Here is a 22,482-nt window from a genome sequence, read left to right on the forward strand (position 1 = left end):
CATTATAATTTATTTCTACGAAAGAGTAATAATTTATGAAATTTCAGTATCTTTAAGTCATAAACAGAAGGATAAAATATTTAGAATGGTGTACTCTAAAAGTGCGCCTCTATGATGTCATAATTTGTTGTGAGACCGAGAAAAGACGTCGACAGAAGACAATAAGAAAACCTGTAAAATTTTACGGACCAGGGTTATTTGTCTTTCAAAATTCCGATCGTACTACTGAAACAAGCCTTGGAACACCAAAGATGTAGCCACTTCAAGCAATTTTAAAAGCCAGGTATGCAATTAGAGCATTTGACGGAAAAACCATTTCCCTTTCGCCAGACTGCGCACAATGTGTGTGCAGTCTTCAGAAACAGCACAGCTGCCCTCTCTGTCGATTAATATTACAAAATATAAATGTACTACTGCTAGCGAGTTTTGGTAAAACAACACAAGAACGTTTCGATCTTTATTCGGGAGACGGTTTTCCCCTTTGTGCTCCAATGTTTACCACGACCACTGTATGTCTTGTTTATTCCTATTGTTTCAATGTTTGTTTGTTTTGTCTAACCTTATAAGTTATATTGTATTGTTTTGTTTTTGTTTTAGCCATATCGTGTGCATCAAAAGTAGAACACAATTAAACATGACAAAATCATTTCTATAAAGTTATATGAAGTGCATGAGTGATCATATGCATAAACACACATACAGATCTTTGTGATGTGTTAGTTTTGACGAGTACATATCATAGACATATACAATGTATCTTCCTGCTGTCCCTAATGAAAGGGGCATTGTCCAAGGTAATACTTCTTTAGCGCCCCCCCCCCCCCCCCCCCCCATCTTAACCAACGAAAACCAAAAGTCTTGCAGTCACTATTATTATAGTTAGGTCATGTAATGTATTTACTAAAACACCAATGGTTAGGCTGTGAATTGTATTTCATTTTTTTTGTTCGTTTTGTGTAAACCTCTCTCCCAACCTGTACTTAGTTGTGTACATACAAATATCTCCCTAGGGAGATAGTGGATTAATTTGTACTTAGTTGTGTACAATCAAATACCCCCTATTTTATCATGGCGTCCTGCTTGAAAAATCAATGTGAAACAACATTGGCTAAGTCTATGTTTGTAACTAAATACAGTGCAAAAACTTTTTTTTTAAATGTGTAAAAAATTTGTTACTGTACTAACAATAACAAACATTCTATATGTTTATCAATCTTTTGCCAATTATTGAGTTACAAACAAGCACTTGGCATATGTTGTTTCTCATTGATTTTTCCAGTAGGAAACCTTGATGAAATTGTTTTATAAATTAAAAATCTAAAATAGATAGTATATACAAAATCCTCATCCGTATGGCCACCACTTTAAATTATACAGTGACCCCAGTGTTAGACCTTGCATCAAATCTGCACAATATACACATTTTAGTGATCTGTGACTCATCTCTAAATCTATTGTTTTTGTTGCGGTGAAAAGTATTTGCCACCAACAGGATAATTATTCATTTGTCAAAATTATATATTACCTAAGGCAAATAAAAGTAAATTACATCCTATAATTAAAATATCATAAATCATACAAAATGACTGGCCATCTGGCTGACACATTTTTCATAGCAAAATAATTAATATTGATTGATACAGTGTAGATTCTTAATTTACCAAATATTCAATTTGATTAATATGTTATTAATGCAACAAAAAACAAAAACCCTTGGAGAAAACTCCTGTTTTGCATAATTGTCAATTAAAAGTGTTAGTGTGCATTAAATTTTTTTTCATACAGTGATACTTATACAAATACCACTAAAACTTGGCAAATGCATCATTGCATATGATTTCAGTATAAAAAGAGTGATATCATTGTGATGATCCCATCATCCTATGTGTTATTGTAGAATTACATGTACAGTGCAAAAATATCTCAATTACAGAATTATTGCATCTTTTCATCGCGTGTAAATTTGTCTTGAAATGGGTCAATGAGATTTGCTATTAGTGTATCATCTTTGCTAATGCTAAAAAGCAATGGAAATGCTTAAATGTCAGTGGAAGGTTTGACATATTGTGAGAGTAAAGTCTTGAGACATGTGGACATTAACATTTATATAACTATACATGTATATCCTCCTGGGACTGCTTCACTGATATCCACCAGGTCTAACTCCATTAAGTGCATATCAGTCAACCAATATAATCTACTTAGTATTCTACACAGCATCATTGTTTATAACCACATTAAATCCAGGCTGCCATATCTATTTATATGTCATGATACGAAATTTTAAAACATCAAGAAAACTGGACTGTGCAATAGCCATATGTTTTCAATCAAGCTCTAGATTTAGGGTTAGGCCCAGTAAGTTAGGGTCAGCAGGGCAGTTTACGTTATGATTAGATCCCTTAACTTTTCCAGCTAATTTATTCCTTGAGGACATTGTCAGGTAAGGTCAGGTTAATTTAGGGATAGGAAAAGGAATAGACCCCCCCCCCCATACACACACACACACACACACACACACACACACACACACACACACACACACACATACATACATACACACACACAAACTTGCCCTTTATTTATGTCATTGACTAAAAGTGAACACTTTTCTTTATTTGTTTGTTTGCATTTTAAACAGATTTGAAGAGTGAAGAGTTGGTGTAGTACTACCGCTGGTCGGTCTTATGCAATATTAGAAGTACTATAGCTGCATTAGAAGTGTAAAAAAAAGCATCATGACAGACAATATCAGAGATGTTCTACAGGGAATTGGTTGTGGGATCAAGGACGCTTTGCTTGGTACCTGGAAAGTAATACATATTGATGCTGAAATCAGTGAAAGAGAAGAGAAAATTAGGAAAAGAAGAGAAGAAGTAGCAAAGTTCAGAAGAAGACCAATACCATCGAAACCAAAGGATGGGTAAATTTGTAATGAATATTCTTGAATTCATAGAAATGTCATTATGATGTTAGCATTGGTTACTAGATGTTTTGTTATTCCCCAATATTTTTCTTCGTTCGGCCATGGAAAATACCAGTGACCTAAGTGGCCTTTGTCACTACTCGTCTCGTAGTGACAGCCCTTAGGTCATAAGTATTTTCCAGCTGAAGGAAGAAAACTATTGGAGAATAAGATAATTATACCAGTGCCAGTCAAGACAATTGGGAAAAGTAATGGCAACTGTGAATGTTTTTACTCAAGACACATTTTGAACATAGCAGAACCAGTGACGTAGATACGCTTTGTCATGACATAGAACGACAAGAGTATATATTCCATATTTTGGTTCAACTTGGCTCATGCATGGTATAATGAAATTTAACATCATCATCATATTGTCAGTCTAGTAGTGCTACCAACACAAGCATATCTTTAAAAGAAATTACAGTTTACTTCCCAAACAGGTGATGTACATTTATTCAAGAAGTAAACACAAAATATGCATGTTTGAGTTGAATTACCTCCAGGTCAAAGACTTCTTGACTTTGAGGTCAAGACATGGCCAGGTCACAGTGATCTTGCAAAAGGGGTATTATATACATTGGTCAATCTTTGCAAAATGTACTATTTAAAAAGTATCACCATTAGTACTCATATCTAGTGTTTATGGTGCGAGGTGGTACCATTCTTGTATTTGTTCAGTTTCTAATTCAGTTAAAACAGTGCTTTCCTTTCATCTACAGTGAGCCTCGTATAAGAAACCGGATTCTTCAGTGTTGTGCTTTCAATGGTGGTGTATTTTGGTTGAGTATGGGATTATTTAATGGTATTGTCTTGCCCTTGCTAGAAAAACTTACACATTTAATATTTGGTAAGTCAATCAACTTTCTCAAAGATATGTTAATGAAAGTTATTAAATATGTGTGTTCTAATGATTTTACCTCTTCCTTTATTTGTTTGTATATATATGGTTGGCAGGTAACATTTTGTTAATAATTACAATAAAAAATAACAATTACATCTGAACAATCAGTTGTCAGATCTGATCATTATCTTACCTAAAAGTGATTTATATTAGGAAAGATATATTTTAAATCTGTTGACTACATGCCTATGAATATATTTCTTACTTAACTATGTGAACATAGTCACCAAAATCCGAGAAAGATAAGCGACAATAGCAACATTTGTAAGATTTGACAGAGATGTGTAATTATCCTCAGTGATAGGCTGATGTAAATTAGTAAATAGTTGATTCCAAATTGTTTATTCTTTGTCTATGTATTCTCTCTGGTGTAGGTGATAGTACAGTACAAAGTTTAGTAGTCTGGTCATGGATGGGGCCATTGTTATCATACACATTTGGTGCACTGTGGGTAATGCCATTGTTTTTACTTAGCAAAGTGGTCAACAGTCTATGGTTTCAGGTATGTATTATATTGATTATCTCTGAAATAAATCTTCACTTGAATACTATCAGTATTTTCTCAGGTAATTAAACAAGCTGGATGAAGGGCTAGTACGACATATAGTTTGTATGTATCATTGATTACATGCATCATTACACACACACAGTATTATTAGTATTTGCACTGCTGCAGTACACTAACATAAACATTATTGGGTACTTGTATGCAAATGAATAAATTATGAACACAGTTATATTTTTTATGAAATCTGTTGTTTTGGATGAATATCTGGAATGATAATGGAGCCCCATGACACATGAGTTCCAAAGTGGGTACTTGGGGCATTTACACTCAATCATGCTTACATTGATTTGTGCTGCATATTTTCTTTCTTCACTCATAAAAGTATGATCACAGAAAACACTGAATGCATTCACGCAAATATGCCACACTAGTACTTGCATGTTGTAGAGCTCTGTTATATGCTGTCAAGAAATGAATCACATGAATAGAAACCTTTGATAACCAGTATGTCATTTCTGTTTTTTCAAAGATGGATTTAACTGTTCTACCTCACAATGCAAAATTATTAATGTACTAATGTTGAAATCTTGTTTACCATTCTTCAGTTTGTCATTTTTTTGTCAGATTTTACAGTGAATTTCACAATACTGTGCAGCTTTTCTGTTTGATACAACCACTCAGAAACCAACAAAGAAACTGCATGTGTGTGGACACTTCAATAGCAAGATTGCATTTTATGCTACATTTAGACTAAATGAAATAAACCATTTCAATGTATTGCAACTCCATCAGACATTCGGGTGCCAATGATTTTCTTAGTATCAAACACCAAATGAAGGTCAAGTAAAATGTCCTTTGTGGTGTTCATTTAATGTCTGTATACGTTCATTTTACTTAGACAAAATGTAGCAAGAAACTACTCATTCAATCTTGCTATCTTAAAGTGTAGCGTGTCCAGTTTCTTATTGGTTTGAGTGTATCAAACAAAAGCTGTACGGTATTTTGAAATTTGTTGTATTTGATCCTGTATGTTACCATTGTTTGACAGGATATAGGTGATGCTGCCTATAGGAAGTCACGTGGTCGTCCACCACCAATGTTAAAACTGAGTAAACTGGTTGCAGACCTCTTGTTTAGTATTGTTATACAGTCTATATTTCTAATTCAAGTAAGTTTGAATGTCCTTTGTCTTCTAGATAGTTGAAATTTCCCTTGAATTACATTATGATTGTACGTATGTACATGTATACTGTAGTAGATATGCGCATAGTATTATTTTTACATATGTATGTTTTTTTGCTTGTTTATAAATTTGTTTTCATACACATGTGTATGTATGTATGTATATGTGTGTGTGTGTGTGTGTGTGTGTGTGTGTGTGTGTGTTATTCATTTATGGCTTGATTTGTATACCTTGCAATGTTTCACACATGTGAAATTTGCAATTTATAAAATAAGAAGTGCAAATTATTGTACTTTTGAAGACAACGAATCACAGTTGTGTATATTTTGTCAACCAAATTACATATTGTAATATCTGTCTGTTCTCTTCAAATGTTTACAGGCAATGTTGGTTGGTTCTATACCACTGTCTGGTATGGCAACCCTTCTAAGTGTATTTCATCTGTGTCTCCTTTATTCAATGTATGCATTTGAGTACAAGTGGTTTAACATGGGTAAGTAACCAGCAGTAATTTATGTAATTGTGCATTAGGTACACAATATGGTACTATTCAGTGGCAATTTCTGAAATGCAATCAGAGACATGAATGTATATACTGTGCTCTCTCCTGTTGTAGCTATTTCAGCAAAGATTACAAAGCCAATTAACAGATATTAATATTAACATTGAAAAATAAAGTCTTAGATTCATTGTTGATTAGTATCTTATCACATTGTGATTTTGTACATTTCAGGATGGGAAGTACATAAGCGTATAAACTACACAGAAAGTAACTGGCCGTATTTCCTAGGTTTTGGTTTACCGTTAGCTGTTCTTACTTACCTACCACAGTCTTACATTGTCAGTGGTTGTATCTTCTCTATGTTCTTCCCCCTCTTCATTGTCAGTGCCAATGAAGCAACTCCACCAAGACAGACTTGGTAAGTCGATTTCTTTTAAATTTGTATTTTGCTGCATAAGAATAGAAACGCTGCCTTACTGTTGATGAATGAGTCATGTCTGTAACAAAACTTACATTGAGGAATTTTTTGAAAAGAGTATAAACAGAACCCCATGACATGTGAGTGCAAGAGTGACATACTTGGGGGTATTTGCAGAAATGAGTCTGCACCCATACTTTCATGAGTGTAGTGAGTATGGAACATATATTATACATATATATTGTTACATATGTTTATCTGAAACGACAAATTTCCATAAAAATCACACAGCGCGATTATGGGATTCTGTGTGTAACGAAAGACCACATCCTCATCTGCATATCATTTGCATGCAGGTATGCCATAATGTTTTCAATATTGCACTGCAGTGTAAATACCATTTGTATGCATGCACAACGGTGCAAATAATCTCTGGTACATATGTAATAATATTCAGTAGTTATCTTAAAGCCATGATTTCAATATTTATGACTAGTGCTCAAAACACTGCACTGTTCAAACCAGAGACACAGACTTATAACAGTACAACATAGAATATTCCCGCATTTCACTGATGAACCTACAATCTGTACTGCCACTAAACGCAAGCACAGGATTAAATTCTTCACAAAACAACCATGTCCTATCACTATCAGGTCCAATCTACAAATTGGTTGACCTAACACAATCTTGCTTAAAGACGTGAGCCAGTGAGAAATAGCAGCAAGTATTGATTCACAATCAGCATATGCAAATTACAAGCTTTGTAACTAATTCTTTGCCACGTTCTCTTTCACAGTGAATTTGTCATACGTGTATTTCCACTGTCTGTGGAGATTGCCAACAAGATATTCCACCGAACTGTAAAGAAACCCTCTAGAGTAACGCAGTCTCCAGAAAGATTCATCAGAGAAACAGGCAGACCAGACTCATTGCCTGTATCACCTGAAACATTGTCTTCCAGCCACACTTGATGTTACTGTACATTGTATGCTGTTGCATGTAATTGTTTTTATCAATTTTTATCATGAGTTATTTACATTATGCAAACAAAAATTAGTGCAAAGTAGCAGAAATATTTAAGGAAAAAATAGTTCTAATTATGTACTATTATAAGTTTATTAGGTATGTTGTGATATATGATATGATAAATATATTGGCTGAATATCATAAATCTTTTTTATTTATGAGATATTGTAAGTAAAGTTTGTCAGGATTTTTGATGTAGAAATTGCCAAAATTAATGACTGAAGTGTGTGTTCAGATTGTTTTTGTCCATACTTGATAAAGACAGTCTGTTGTATGCAGTATGCTGATATCTTGCCCTGAGAAGTTTGTTGACCAGGATATTGAACAGCGCCCTCTATAGTTCAACTATTACACATTACATTCTGGTCATAAATTTGTAAGGTAAAGAAAACTAGTCATGAATGTTATCACTAGATATGTGTCATCAGATAACTAGGATATTAGTTAGCAATAAACTAGATAAAAACTTAAATATATAATAATAGAAATAATTAAGATCAGTAGGTTGTAGTATATGATAATGTGAAGAATGCAGTTCCTACTGTCAATTCTAGTGAAAGATAGATAGTCTTAAATACAGAATTCTGGTTTGCAAAGACATGGCATGACAAAACAAAACAAGGAAACAACTCTTTCAATAAACTTATTTGATGATACAAGAACCAATATCAGACAAGTTCTGTATATCTATGAAAATAATACTTTTCTAGGCAGATGAGGACGTACTAGGCAATTTTATTGCTCATGTGTTTGATTAAAGGGGATTATTATTAGATGTGAGAAGTATTTGGCATGTATTCCTATAGAATAATCTTTTATAATCACCATGTCGTCGTTCCCCCCCCCCCCCCAGTTCTTAGTTGCCCCTGTTATTGTCTTCATTGGTTTGATAAAGAAAGGTGTAGTGTTCAATACTTAATCTCTGAAACTTTAAACCGTCTTCATAATCAGTTTTATACATTACACAAATTTCCATAGAGGAAAACCATCAAGTTTAATGTGTAGAGTAGTTGTTGTAGGCACTCATGTTCATTACTCACTGAAAACACATGTGATTATAAGGGAGATCCCCCAACAATGAATCTTGAAGTGTGTTTTAACCCTTCACTAGACAGTTTTTAGTACTTCTATAAATCATACTGCATTGTCTCATCATTAGTCTGTGAGATACAACTTGACTTGCCATCCTGGTATCAGTCAGAACTCAGAAAGAGCTGACCATATTGAGAAAAGTCTCAAGAACAACATGCCATTATCTCATTATGAGAATTCAGTGATTTCTACATTTTTCCTCATCTGAGTCCTCCAATCTCAACTCTAAATGTATCTTCCAATAAAGGATTCATAGTAAAAATATATAAAAGTGGACTAGCTGTACATTATTATTATAATCAAGTTAAGGAGCTAGGATTAGATTAGGGATAGGAATAGAGTTAGACCCCCTAAGTTATACCCAATTGTTGTCATTTAGCATGATTGCAATCTGTTCTTCTTTCATTCCCTAAAATTCTCACAAAGTCTTTCTTTCCACAATTTTTGACCAAATAGAAGAGTTTGCATGTAAATGTCATTTGTTTGATTTCATCAACATGACCAAATTTCAGAAGTGATGTATGTGTGATACACTGGATGTATGCAGATAATTTTCTGTGTATACCTCCTCCTGTGGCCAGTTTCACTTACAATTGAAATATTAGCATGGTGAACTTATTTATGAATAGGTTCCATTATACAGATGTATATAGGGTTAGAGTTGAAAGTGACATAGTGCAGTACATATACTGTACTGTGTAGTAAGGTAAATATTGGCACTTTAGCAAGAATAAAGAACAGTGGGCTAACCATATGGTTAAATGCGTATTTCTCATCAAGTTAGAGAGCTAGGGCTTTAGTAAGGAATTAGATCAGACTGCCTAACTTTGACCCAATTTGTATACTAAACAATGAGTCGACACTGTCCACTCTACACTTGCTCCAAAGTACATGTACTTCACATCTTTGTAAACACAGAAAGTGTTTTAGTGAAGAGAAATACCAAACTCAAGTGTTGTGTCACGTATTGCAGTTGTAGATGACTGTAGGAATCAGTTGCAAACAAAAACTTTTATGACATGTTTGACTGACGATTTTGAATTGGAAAAGGAACCAACAATTCTTGTAAAAGTGGGATACCACAACAATATTAATTAATGCCTTATTTGCAGTGAACTTGCAAAGGTAGAAAGACAACTAAAGAACATTACCTTGATAGGGCTGGTGCTTGTCTCTTTAAGCTTTATTTCTTGTGTTTGGTGATGAATTACCTCAGAAAATCAATCTTTTTTTTTTTTAAAACAAGGCATTGAAATTCATTGTTATATTTATGTTGTGATATTGTTTAATGTTTTTATTACATGGGGGGGGGGGAGCTCATTTAATCAATAAAGTGTAATGTAATGAAGTGAATGGCTGCCATATAATATTATATGACTAAATAAAACAATTCCTGATTAATTGATTTCTGAGTCAGACTCTCTTGTGTTTTCTTCATATTTGTTACCCAATCAGAATACTAATAACAGGAGTGGTTGTGAGAAAGTTATCTACTTTCATATACTATTATCAAAACTTAATCACCCAGAAAGATAACAATGTAAGAGATGCCAAGCATAGATAATTGATTGAAAACATGGAATGTATAGTATTTAACTGCTCCATATGTTGACTAGCTTTCCTGTTCATCCTTTAGTCTAGACTGAAAGTTTTGTTGCTGTTACAGTGAGGTGTAAAGGAATGTCTGTAATGATGAAGCGTTCAGTCCTACCTCCTACCTCCTCCTAAAGCTTCATCATATACTTTGCACTTTTACATCAAAGTCAGAAGTATGTGCAAAGCTGATAACCTGTTTTATTATTATGAGTGACAAGTCCAAGCTGATATGTGGAGTACATGCTGTCATTCAATTTACAAGTTATAGGCTGTTTTTTTCTCTGTATTTGAGTGGCAATGGGATGTTTAATTGTGCAGAGTTGGGCCTGTAATTTCAACACTCTATATTTTGAGGCAGGAGTGTTCTTCCTTTATATTTGATAATTCCATCCCGACAGATCTGTCGACAGGCTGTGAAAATCATGGACTGCCATTCCACTTATTTTGAAGAGGGATGTGGCTCGACATCCTCTGATTTTCATGGTATGTTCATAGCATAAGCATACAACACATACAGACAAGGGGGGGGGGGGGGGGGGGGACAACATGTTTAATTTTTATTTCATGAAATATCCAACTTTTACCGACAAAATTCCACCACCCACTTTTAACTTAGCAACTTCTGGTACATGTGCTCATAAGAAGAGCACTGATTTTATTTTGGGCTTTGTTTCTCCTATACGCTGTATATAATCAGTAATTGGGGTGGGGTAGTACAGTTAGTCATAGTTACAGCTGTGTTATGAACTGCATAGAGTAGACAGTTTCCCATATAAAGGACAAACAGCTTTAGCTACCTGTCACTTCTTGTTATGTTTGTTATGGTACTTCTGGCATTCCATTACCTTGCAAACTGAAATTGAAAAGATACGTGCAGGCATGAATTCCCAAGTGTGGGAATTCAATTGCCTCCCAAAGGTTCACTCTGCAATTTTAAGAAACCAATCCAATACACATAAAAAGACACATACTACAATAAACTACTTGATGTACCTGAATACATATATGTATTTATTACTGAATACATTACAAGAATGCCACTTGAATGCAAGTTACATGATTACACACTTAAAACTCACTTCTGAGTATTTTTTATAAACATAGTGATCTAAAAAAGACCATTCATAATTCACTGTAGCCTGGAACCCATGCGAATGGAATCAAAATTCAACATCCCCATTTGCCTGGATTCTGGGCTACATTTGCTGCAGTTTGTAAATAGAATGTTCACATCTAGATATTAGGATATAGCATGGATAAACTACATACATTCTAAAAGATAGAAAAACATATATTTAGTATACACTATTAAATATGATGTTTAGTATACACTGTTAAATATTAACATTATATTATTGAATCAGTTAGATTTGTTACACAGCATAGAATACTAGTATTTCAAAAGACAATATTTTTGTTGGACCTAAAACTGTCCATTCATTTGTTATACAGTAATTCATTCTTCCCTTGGTTATGAAACACATCATAAATGAGCTGTTTTCAAGTATAAAACAAAAAGCTACTGCAGAAAACCATGAAGTATTACAGAAAGGCTACAAATGCTATTTTTAACATATTTTTTCAAATGTCAAGGATCATCTTGAATACATAATTTCAACAACATAAAGTTACTTTTCTAAAGTATTATTACATTTCCATAAAAGTTTCTGATTACAAAAAAAAAGTTATCACTGTGGAATACTATCGGCAGACTCTTATTGGAAGGAACGGAGTCTTGTTTCTCAACAAGTCGTTACAAGTCACCATACCTGGGCATGTTCTTATTACGCTTGGCATGGAATCTATAACCTCTCAATGCGTTACGACCCTTTATAGTACCTCAACTCCCTGGGGAATGTACAATGTATTGCAGCCTCTGTTAATAAGCATTCACATCACAAATTTTATCCTTACATGTACAGCTGATTTGACTGGAGCACAGCCGTGGTTCAAATCTTGCCCATGGAGTTTATCCGTTCAGAAACAAACAACACAGGCGAGTGTGCAACCTGCAACCTGCAGATTCTAGGCTGAACACTATAACCACTATGACTCCATCAGACTGATGAAACACCTGATATGACAACTGATACAACCACACTATACATATGAGAACAGTTTCCATTATTCTAGTATCTGAATAGTTACACTTTGTATGAACCAAAATATTACAAAATGCTGTAATACATAAAGTATTCTAAAAATTCTCTCAGTTCTTATAGATCTACGTATATACATCTGCTGAACAGTATTTGCTACTTTTGAAAGCTTCAAATTTTGATAACAATAAGCCCAAAGATGGTGTGAGTAAACAGACATATATTTCTTGGAAGATTGTGCATATATATATATATATATATTAATAGCGCTGAAGAAAAGACATTATTTCAAGCCATCTGTCATAGTTTCTACTTGTGCCAACATTTGCTTCAAATCATCATGACTGTATTTTGATTGCTTTCAAATTGGAAATTGTCAAACCCTAGAAGTTTGTTTCTGGTGAATATTGCTTCTTTTTTCATTTTGCTGGAATACACTGAAACCCATGAAGTGTAAAAAGCATCAGGAACCATACAATACACCAATTTATCAACAATGTACGACCAACTTGCAAAATATCACAGTACTATTATGCCCAGTCACTCTATTTATAGAAACTGCAAAATGGAGTACTTTTTACTGATGTTCACAATGGCTTTATAATTGTATTTATTTTATAATACACAGGCACATACTGAATTATGTCTCAGACCTCAGTGGTCTGAAATTATGAAGTACAGTTGAACAAACGGAAACTCAATAACAAGGCAGATTTAAGTTTCTCCATTTGTATGTTTTGCATTTTACAAACATAAACTCTCCTTTCAAAGTTAAATGGAAGGGCTGAAAATCTGAGGGCCTAAATGACATTAACATTGGGCACCCTGTTTTCCAGTCATGCAGAACAGACTGTGAACAATATCAGTATCCCCAACAAGACATTTCAACCACTACTTGGAATACATCCATCGCGTAAATAATAATAATATCATTAATAATTACTGAGATTGCAATGTCTACAAAGATATTGTGCTCTTTCAGAAGAAATTATGCAAAAATCATAGAAAATAAATAGTAATACTTGAGTTTTGGAATATCTACCCTAGCTTTATATGTTGAAATTGCCAACTAGACTGACTGGTAACAAGCTAAACACTGCTAAATTTCCAACTAGACTGGTAACAAGCTAAACACTGCTAAATTTCCAACTAGACTGACAGGTAACAAGCTAAACACTGCTAAATTTCCAACTAGACTGGTAACAAGCTAAACACTGCTAAATTTCCAACTAGACTGACTGGTAACAAGCTAAACACTGCTAAATTTCCAACTAGACTGGTAACAAGCTAAACACTGCTAAATTTCCAACTAGACTGACTGGTAACAAGCTAAACACTGCTAAATTTCCAACTAGACTGGTAACAAGCTAAACACTGCTGCATATCAGCAGATGAAATCAGAACCATGCAGGTTATCATTTACACAGTCACTACAATTCAAATCCAATGGCAAAGATTAGTGATAATACATTGGATTTTCAGAAACCTGTATCCCTATTTCACTATCTTGTCTGGTCCTGACTTCACATCCTCACTACTCTACATTTCTGTATATACTGAAATAAAATTCTTGACTCATCCCGTCCCTACCCACTGTTACATCATTCCATCACCTAGCTCTGTGTGGTTAAAATTATATTTCCGTATACATGTATTGATTTATTTGCTTAAATTACAACTAAATATAAATCTTTGATTAGTAGCATAAACAACCTACTAGCTACAACTTTGAATCTTACAACTGCAGTTCAGATACCCTATCTTCCAAATAACAAAAAAATACAATTCATAAGATACACAATGCTAGTATTAGTTTACTTGTATTCAAGTGCCACTTTGGAATCAAAACTATCAAAAAGAATTCCACCTAGGAAAATTATCAATATCAAGTCACTTGGAAATGTTCTTATAAATATAAAGAATGTTAATAGAATGTCACCAAATCACAGATATATACTGAAAATACTGAACAGCTGCTGAGCTGGGCAATTATATACATAAAGATGCTGCACTGATGTACAGTTGGCATGGTAACATGTTGCTAGGAGACCCTGATTACACCATCTGTGGGTTGGTGAAGGAGAATCCCTTGAATTGGACCTGATTGATGGAATCTAATAGTCTCTTGTCTGTTGGTGTTAAGGCCACCTTCTCCATGGTGAACTCAGTATCGAAATTACTGGCATCTTTAGCAGATTTCTGAAAGACATTTTTAAAAATAACAATCATTTGAGATGAACATGTATTATAACTTGAATTTTTTATAAGTGCTAAACTTTGATGAAAATTTATGAATCAGTAGAGTTCAAAATGTTCAGAGATGAGTATATGAGTGAGTGAGTGAGTGTCTGTCTGTCTGTCTGTCTGTCTGTCTCTGTGTGTGTGTGCATGTGTGTGTGTACATGAGTGAGTTAATACCTGTATACATATTTGTGTATGAGATTTAAATGCAGTCAATATTTGAGGACATTTTAATAAGAAAAGAAGAAGCATTGTTGAAAGTCTTATCTTAAGGAAATTGATATGTGACTGCAAGCTGTGATATAAATGTTGAAGTATGGTGTTACATTGATTGGTAAATGTAGATGATACAGAAGTCAACACAAGTAGCACTGATTTATGACACTGCACATTTGTTTTCTCTCTTTTGAAACATTAATATTAGTTAGAATGTGTTATACCATTAAGTGTCAATTTTCACTGTTTTCAACTATTTTCAGTTGGATTGATGTATTAAATACAGAGCATGGTAGTAAGTTGGACAACGTTGACATAGAATTAACAAAAATGAATAAGTGTTGGTTAATGGTATAAATCATCTACAGATTTGCATAAAACATTTGAAAATATACACCTTCATTAAGGACAGACCTTTCCATCAATATCACCCTCTAGTGGTATACCCTGATACAACAAGCAATCGTGGTCATAGAGAGCCCTAATTATTTACCTAGGCTAAGTGAAAGAATGTGAAACTTACAAGTTTTGGTTTGAATGGTGGCGGAACTTCTCTCCTTTCCAACTTCTCCCAATCTACTTGCTTGAAAAATGGATGGAGTCGTATATCACTTTTAATGCCAAGTCTGTTCATTGGGTTGGGTTCAAACAACTGAAAACAAGACATGTAAAGATCAGAATTGAAAACTACACTAATGTGAGGCTAATCAAAGACATTTCACATGATAGTAGAAAAGTTGACAAAAACAAAAACAAAATAAAAATAAGAGAATAAAACAAAAACAAAAAGACAACAAATACTAACATTAACAATAATAAATTTACTCCAAAATCAATGCTGGAATACAAGGAATTGTAGCAGCTAACACGAAAAGAATAACTTTTATACTTCATAACACTTGAATATTTCAACACCCTGATTATATAAAGACTCTACAACATTTTAATCACATGTTTTCATCTTTCAAAAGACATCACCCATATATGCTATTTTGAATCAAAGAGTGTACATTTGGACTGAGTACTCCATGTTCAACTTTCAAGTCTATTTCCTCTGATATTTCAGTGCTGCAACTTCAGTGAGATTGTCAGATGTCAGTACACCATACGATTCAACTGATACTTGTGATACCAAAATGATTTAAATTGTCGAAGTAGTGACAGTCTGAAGCCAGTGTCAGATTTGCTAATATTCTCGAAGAATCCTGACTACATTAATTTATTATAATTTTTCAGTTTTCTGATTTGGATATTGTTACCCTCTGTTCTTGACCCCCTCTGTTCATATCTCTCTAAATACTTTTGTTCAAAACACTCAGACACATATGCAGACACACCCGACATACATACATACATACATACACACGCATGCACGCACACACATATATACATAAGTACATACATACATACACACACACACACACACACACACACACACACACACACACACACACACACACACACACACGCTTGCGTGTGCATGCATGCATGCATGCATGCACCCACACGATTGCAAACACACATGCACATTTGCACATACATATATACACAGAAGAAACTAAAACTAAAATTTGAAATACAATTTCTTCTTACCAAGCTTAGACAAGCAGCTGCATCTTTGGGTAGCCATCTTGGATAGACTGGTGTGTCATTACAAATAGACTCAAACAAGGCATCTTCATCATCACCATGGAACGGTGACTGACCAATCAGCATTTCATAAAGAAGAACAGCAAATGACCACCAATCAACAGATGCTCCATACTTCAAGCCTTTCAAAATCTGTAGTTGATGAATAAACACTACCGTCAGAAAATTAAAACAAAAAATGCCTCAAAGTGAAAGTCTCTGTAACTTCACATTTCAACATACTGTTTATTTTTTCATTCTTTGCATACTGGTTTGGTTGGTTAGGAGGGTTGAAATGTAGATAATGGAAGGCCAGTGTAATTTGTTACACAAAATCTAACAACAGAGTTCACCAGCTTACATTATGTCAGTACAGGATTTCGCACCAAAGTTATGGATTTAAATTCACTAAAAATGTTACCATTATGTAAATTTCTCTCTTTACAGTGGTATTAATCGCATTTTAAAGTGTCCCTGCAGTTATTAAAATTCTCCTTTTTCTGTTTATACCAATTAGGTTCTAAAACTGTGGAAAAACATGAGAATGTAATAATGTTAACATCTGGCCAGATTTCTTAGTAATATCAAGTTGACATTGACAAGATACCAGCTACTTGTGAAACACTCGTAGTACAGCAAGGCTACTTCAAAGGTGTTATATCACTAGTCATTCATACTAGTGATAATGGCCATCTCCAAATGTGCTATTTCCTATAAATTCAAATCATGAATTCTCTAGGTCCTGTGTAATAGCAGATATGACCATGACTCCCCTGGAACATGAATTAGGGTGCTACTGTCTTATTTCTCAGTTTCTCACCACCTATATTTCTTGACTCTGACAAAGACATTAAAAAAAAGTAATGCCCTCTATGGCCAGATGAGGAAAGAAAGCAGTTTTACTAATGGTAAGATGGAGAACCTACAAGTATGATATAGAATTTTTCATCACCTGCAAAAATCATCAATTTATACTGTTTGCACATAGATATCAAGCCAGTGTATAAAGTACTATCAATGTGTAGTAGACAAGCTACTGTCATTTTATATATTCTGTAAAGTGTCCAAAATTCATAGAAAATAGAAATAAGTAAGAAATAATTACCTCTGGTGCGATGTAGTCTGGTGTACCACAAAATGTACTTGCTTTCTTCTCACCTAGAATATTCTCTTTACACATTCCAAAATCAGCAATTTTGATATGTCCATCTGAGTCTAGGAGAACATTATCAAGTTTCAGATCTCTGTATACTATACCTCTACGATGCAGGAATTGTAAGCCACATATAATTTCTGCACCATAAAATCTGTAAAAATAAAACAATGGACAAATTAAAATCAAATTTCCATGCATGTCAATTCTTAAAAGTCAAAGCTGATAGTGTGCAGTATTGAAATAAAGGACAACCTGACCATCCTTGCCTTTCTCATTGAATGGAATCACCTCATTTACTAAATAATAGGATCAAACCATGCAATATGTAGCTATGGGGAGAAATAATTTGTGTAGTGTTTTAATGAAGGTTAGCCTGTAGGTAAATAGACTTGAACTTCAGTATTCCCCTTTATATTACACAGATTCTGTCAAATCCAAAACCACACTGCCATCTCCCCTCCATCTGCACACTGAGGTGTATCAATAAAATGAACATATTCCATACACAAAGTACATATAAATGTGGAAACATCAAACATATCAAACATAAAGTAAGATAAATACACACATACATACATACATACATACATACATACATACATACATACATACATACATACATACATACATACATACATACATACATACATACATACATACATACAACTTTAATATTACAAATCAGGAATAAAGGGGGACAGACAATATCTGAATGTTTTTAGAGTTTAATACTCTTGTTTCACACAAAAACCTATAAATCATCAAAAGTGACCATGAGATCATATTTTACAGGGTTCAGTAACATCATTAGTAGGTGCACCCTGATGTTGTCATTAAAATATATCAGGATCATTGAGAAAATTTACATCTTAAAAAATAATCGCTACAACATTGGAAATGCAGTTCCGGCATCCACAGCATTTCATTAAAATACAAGCACAAAAACCATGGCGATAATGACATAACACTAATAGTGAGTATGATTATCTTGTGTAGCACAGAAGAATGTCTATATCTATTCAAGCTGCTACATATCTGTCACCAGACCATGTTTTAACGAAACCACAGTGAAGTCACCATCATCACCCACAGTGAAATGGAAGGGTTATATCAGACACAATATTTGTAGCTTTCTTTGTAATTGCTTTCATGTAGAGATCATCACATTTCGGTAAAGATTTTGCTAATAATTTCTTCCTGCTGTTGTGATGACCCTAGTTATCAGACAAACATTGGCAGCTGTAATATGTACTTCCTCCCCAACAAGAAATACAGTAACAGATTCAACTCTATCGTGGACATATAAAACATATGCATGATTTGACCATTGACTCCAAACAAAGGTATTCCACTTGCATAGGTGGTACATTCTCTGCTGATATTTACGAATTCCATGATTTTAATATGTTCATTCCAGCAGACATTATTACTTAATTCGACACCAAAGTACACATACTTATAACTTTATACTCTCTCTTCACCTTTTCATCTTTAATCTCTAATGGAGGAGGGCATAGTTTGTTTTGTAGTGTGTTGGTTTTGCCTAAAATCGATCAGCATTTCTTGTTTTATATATTCACATTCAAGATCAAGTTGTTATTGTCCCACCAAGTCACTTGACTATCAACATCTTGTTTGTATGCAGCTTCTACATCTGCTGTGATAAGGACAACTAAGACTTTATCATCAGTAAATTTGTAGTTTATCTTTGCTGTCAGCACAAATTATTCAGAAGTGAAGATGGTGAATAATGCAAGGGAGATGACGGATCCCTGAGGAGCACCTGTGTTTGTAGTGTGCTTGGCTGATTGTGTTACGTTTATTTTTACAAACTGCACTCTTTTCATGAAGAAATCAGCTATATCCATCCTATCGTCTGGAGGTTTACGGACGTGTTGTTCAGTGGACGTGATTTTTATACTCATTTTATACAAACACAAACATAGACAAGATGATGACACTGGATGAGTGTCATGTTAAAGTACATCTGTGTTGTACAAATTCAGTGCTGTTCCAAGGTGAATTACGTACTAAGTTCAACTAACCTGGCTCGTTTTTCATCAAATCTTCCACTATGTTGAATATGAAACATTAAATCACCACCATTCAAATATTCCATAACAAAGTATAAATGTTCCTATATGCAGAAAAATAAAAATGAGACTTGTACATTACAATAATGGCATATTAATATCATAATTCATAATTGTCTCATAAATATCCCACAACAATGTAAAAGAAACAGTTCTTTCTTCCCATCAATGAGTGAACAAAAATTTGAAAGAAAGAAATTGTCACAGATTTGAATAGAATAACACACACATTGAGCTGAATATCCCCATATGCCACCACTGATATCAAAGTAAGTGAGTATGTAGAAACTTGTCTGTGGCAATACTGTTGCTATAATATCAGAAAAGGTTTCACAAAACCCTGTACAATGGTTAGATTTGCCTGAATGTTAGGAGATAATGTCTTAAGAGTACAAATCAGAGATAGTTGGGAGATATTTAGTGAGCTTACTGTGAAACAAGGAAGGCTTTGAACAGACTTTGGTCTGTAGGACTGACTTTCTGCCATAAGCTAATCTCATATTATAACTAGTATGTCTTGGTAACACACAGTCATGCTGGCATTCCTTAATGCTGATTTTAAATTAGTACTCCTGGCACACACATGAAGTAAAGCCACTTTTAACAATGGCAAAGCTGGAGATCAGCCACGTGACACTCTGAACTCAAGACTTCAGATCAGGCAAGCGACACTCTGAACTCAAGATGCCAATTATAATCAAATAACTGTAAACTGGCCCCTCAGCAACACGTCACATGACTGTCAAGTAATGAGACAACTTCCTATTACAGTAGTTACTATTTCAATTGTGATATTGTGTCCAACATTCCCTACCTTTGTTTGAAATGTACAGAAGAGATGTGTCAAGAATGGATGTTGCCATGCCAACGCCAGCACCCGCCTCTCAATCATGGTGCATTCAATATCATCATCTTCCAATACAACATCTTTCTTGAGTGTCTTAATAGCATAGTATTTATCTTCTCCTTTCAACTCAGCCAACAGGACCTGAATTAATACAATTTACAACCTATCAGGTTTATATCACAGATAGTGCATTTTATTTTTATCTTTTGAAGTTTCATGTCGACGTGCAATATGTGATAAGAGTCTTCTATAAGTGATTATTGAACAAAGACACAGTATACACCACTACAAAATAACTGGGTTGTTTCTAAAGCTCTCAGAATTCAGTTTTTCTGTATCACTCAATTACAATATATATTTTGTATGTTACAATGATGCTTTACTTAAGCAATAACAAGTCTCCATAGAAGACACAGTACACAGTACCTCAGATACTGCATTGCTTTAAAAGTAATTGGTACTGCCACAACAAATAATACTCCTAACTACAAAGTGGCCATAAATAACTTGTTTAATGAAACATTAGCAATGATAGTCTGGATACCAGCATGGTTTCTAACTAATCCACATCTGGTCAAAGTCCCCAATCAGCACAAAAAGTTGTTCATCCAATCAGTGAACCCCAACTGATATAGTGATGTAAACAGTGTATAAGTAGCATCCTGAGCTGACAAATATACCATATTTGGACATTACATATTACTGCCCCAATAAACACTAACTTTATGAGGGACTGTAGTATTGGTTAGAATTTTGTGATTTATTATCAAACAAAGATGATATTAATGACTGTGTGGGTGGCTGTGGATTGCACCTCATGCATCTCAAGACTTCTATAATAATGATTTTGACTATACTGTGACTTTGACTATACTGTGACTGGAGGTGTAAACGATTATAAACTAGATTAGAACAATGACTGAGGTCCTATTGTGGTTTTGGAATATGATATTTGCTTCTTATCAAGGTTCTATGATATAAAAAGCTACAGTTTCATCATTTTGCCAAGTTGAAACATAAGTATGTAACAATTCATTGATTACTTCAATAAGCAGGGGAAAAAAATCATTTTCTGTATTGAAACTACAAAGTCAGTAGAGACAGGGTACTTACTTTGCCAAAACTTCCTTTTCCTAGCACTTTAAGGAAATTAAAGTCTTTCTCACAGTATCTTCTGATGTCCTGAGGAGGTGCAGCAGGGGCTGCTGCCTTGCCCATTAAACTAGTGGTACGTTGTGGTATGGGAGGGGCTACAGCTTCCCACATAGGCTCATACACACCTCTGAAAATTTATGGAAATTAAGACATGATGTTGTGTGATGTCAGATAAAATCCTGAAAAAATTCAGTTGACATGAAAATATACATGAATGATGAAGTATATGGCGATAAAATTAAGTCATGTTATAATTCAATTCTCAAATTTTCCTTTTTCCTGTAAAATTTCACAGACCTCACCTTAACCTTAGACTGATATATCTGGGATATAGGGTCATTTATGTAACAATATAGATTATAAAGTTCTAAGATATGTTAGTTTGAAATATCAGATTTTGAAGTCACTCAAAATTTGTTTATATTTGAAAACCTGTTTAAAAAGTTGAATTGTTTTGAAAATTCACTCTCAGTACCATGTAATAGCATTTTTACTTCATGCTTAGGGGTCAAAAGGTGAACTTATTTTCACAAGCACCTATAGAAATGTGAGGCACCCATGGTGTTGACCAGTCAGATGATTGTTATTTTCATGACTTGCCAAGGTGGTCAAATTCTATGTCAGATATACTAGGAAATGCTAGATAACAAAATAAAAAATAACCTAAATACTGTCTAAATATTGATAACTGCCCTCCTGATCCCATTAACTTATTTGAGGTAATTATTTAATATAATAAATAAATGATTTATTTTGAGAACAAGCTCATACACTAAATATTGCACAAAAACACAAAAACCACACACAAAAATACTAATTTACAGTACATAGTTAAAACAATCCATCAAA

At 34.1% G+C, this 22,482-nt stretch overlaps 2 protein-coding genes across 3 annotated transcripts in view; one reads left to right on the forward strand and one right to left on the reverse strand.

Moving 5' to 3' along the window:
• The first annotated feature begins 142 nt into the window (after positions 1-142).
• On the forward strand, positions 143-9,901 carry LOC144438036 (etoposide-induced protein 2.4-like). Its single transcript, XM_078127072.1, has 8 exons — positions 143-283; positions 2,642-2,923; positions 3,688-3,815; positions 4,244-4,371; positions 5,426-5,545; positions 5,942-6,053; positions 6,294-6,480; positions 7,280-9,901. The coding sequence occupies exons 2-8, from the start codon at positions 2,739-2,741 to the stop codon at positions 7,452-7,454; spliced, it is 1,035 nt and encodes a 344-aa protein (XP_077983198.1). The 5' UTR covers positions 143-283; positions 2,642-2,738; the 3' UTR covers positions 7,455-9,901.
• A 1,292-nt stretch (positions 9,902-11,193) lies between these two features.
• Positions 11,194-22,482, reverse strand: part of LOC144437912 (protein kinase C delta type-like) — a 44,310-nt gene continuing 33,021 nt past the window's right edge. For both annotated transcript variants that reach the window (XM_078126956.1, XM_078126948.1), the window contains exons 11-17: positions 21,592-21,760; positions 20,446-20,619; positions 19,584-19,675; positions 17,488-17,689; positions 16,347-16,535; positions 15,277-15,405; positions 11,194-14,495 (exon numbers count right to left, since the gene is read on the reverse strand). In XM_078126956.1, coding sequence (XP_077983082.1) covers positions 14,352-14,495; positions 15,277-15,405; positions 16,347-16,535; positions 17,488-17,689; positions 19,584-19,675; positions 20,446-20,619; positions 21,592-21,760 — 1,099 coding nt within the window. In that variant the 3' untranslated portion in view covers positions 11,194-14,351. The remainder of the gene's footprint in view (positions 14,496-15,276; positions 15,406-16,346; positions 16,536-17,487; positions 17,690-19,583; positions 19,676-20,445; positions 20,620-21,591; positions 21,761-22,482) is intronic.

This window comes from Glandiceps talaboti, chromosome 1, assembly GCF_964340395.1.
Source record: "Glandiceps talaboti chromosome 1, keGlaTala1.1, whole genome shotgun sequence".
NCBI classification, from domain to species: Eukaryota; Metazoa; Hemichordata; class Enteropneusta; family Spengelidae; genus Glandiceps; species Glandiceps talaboti.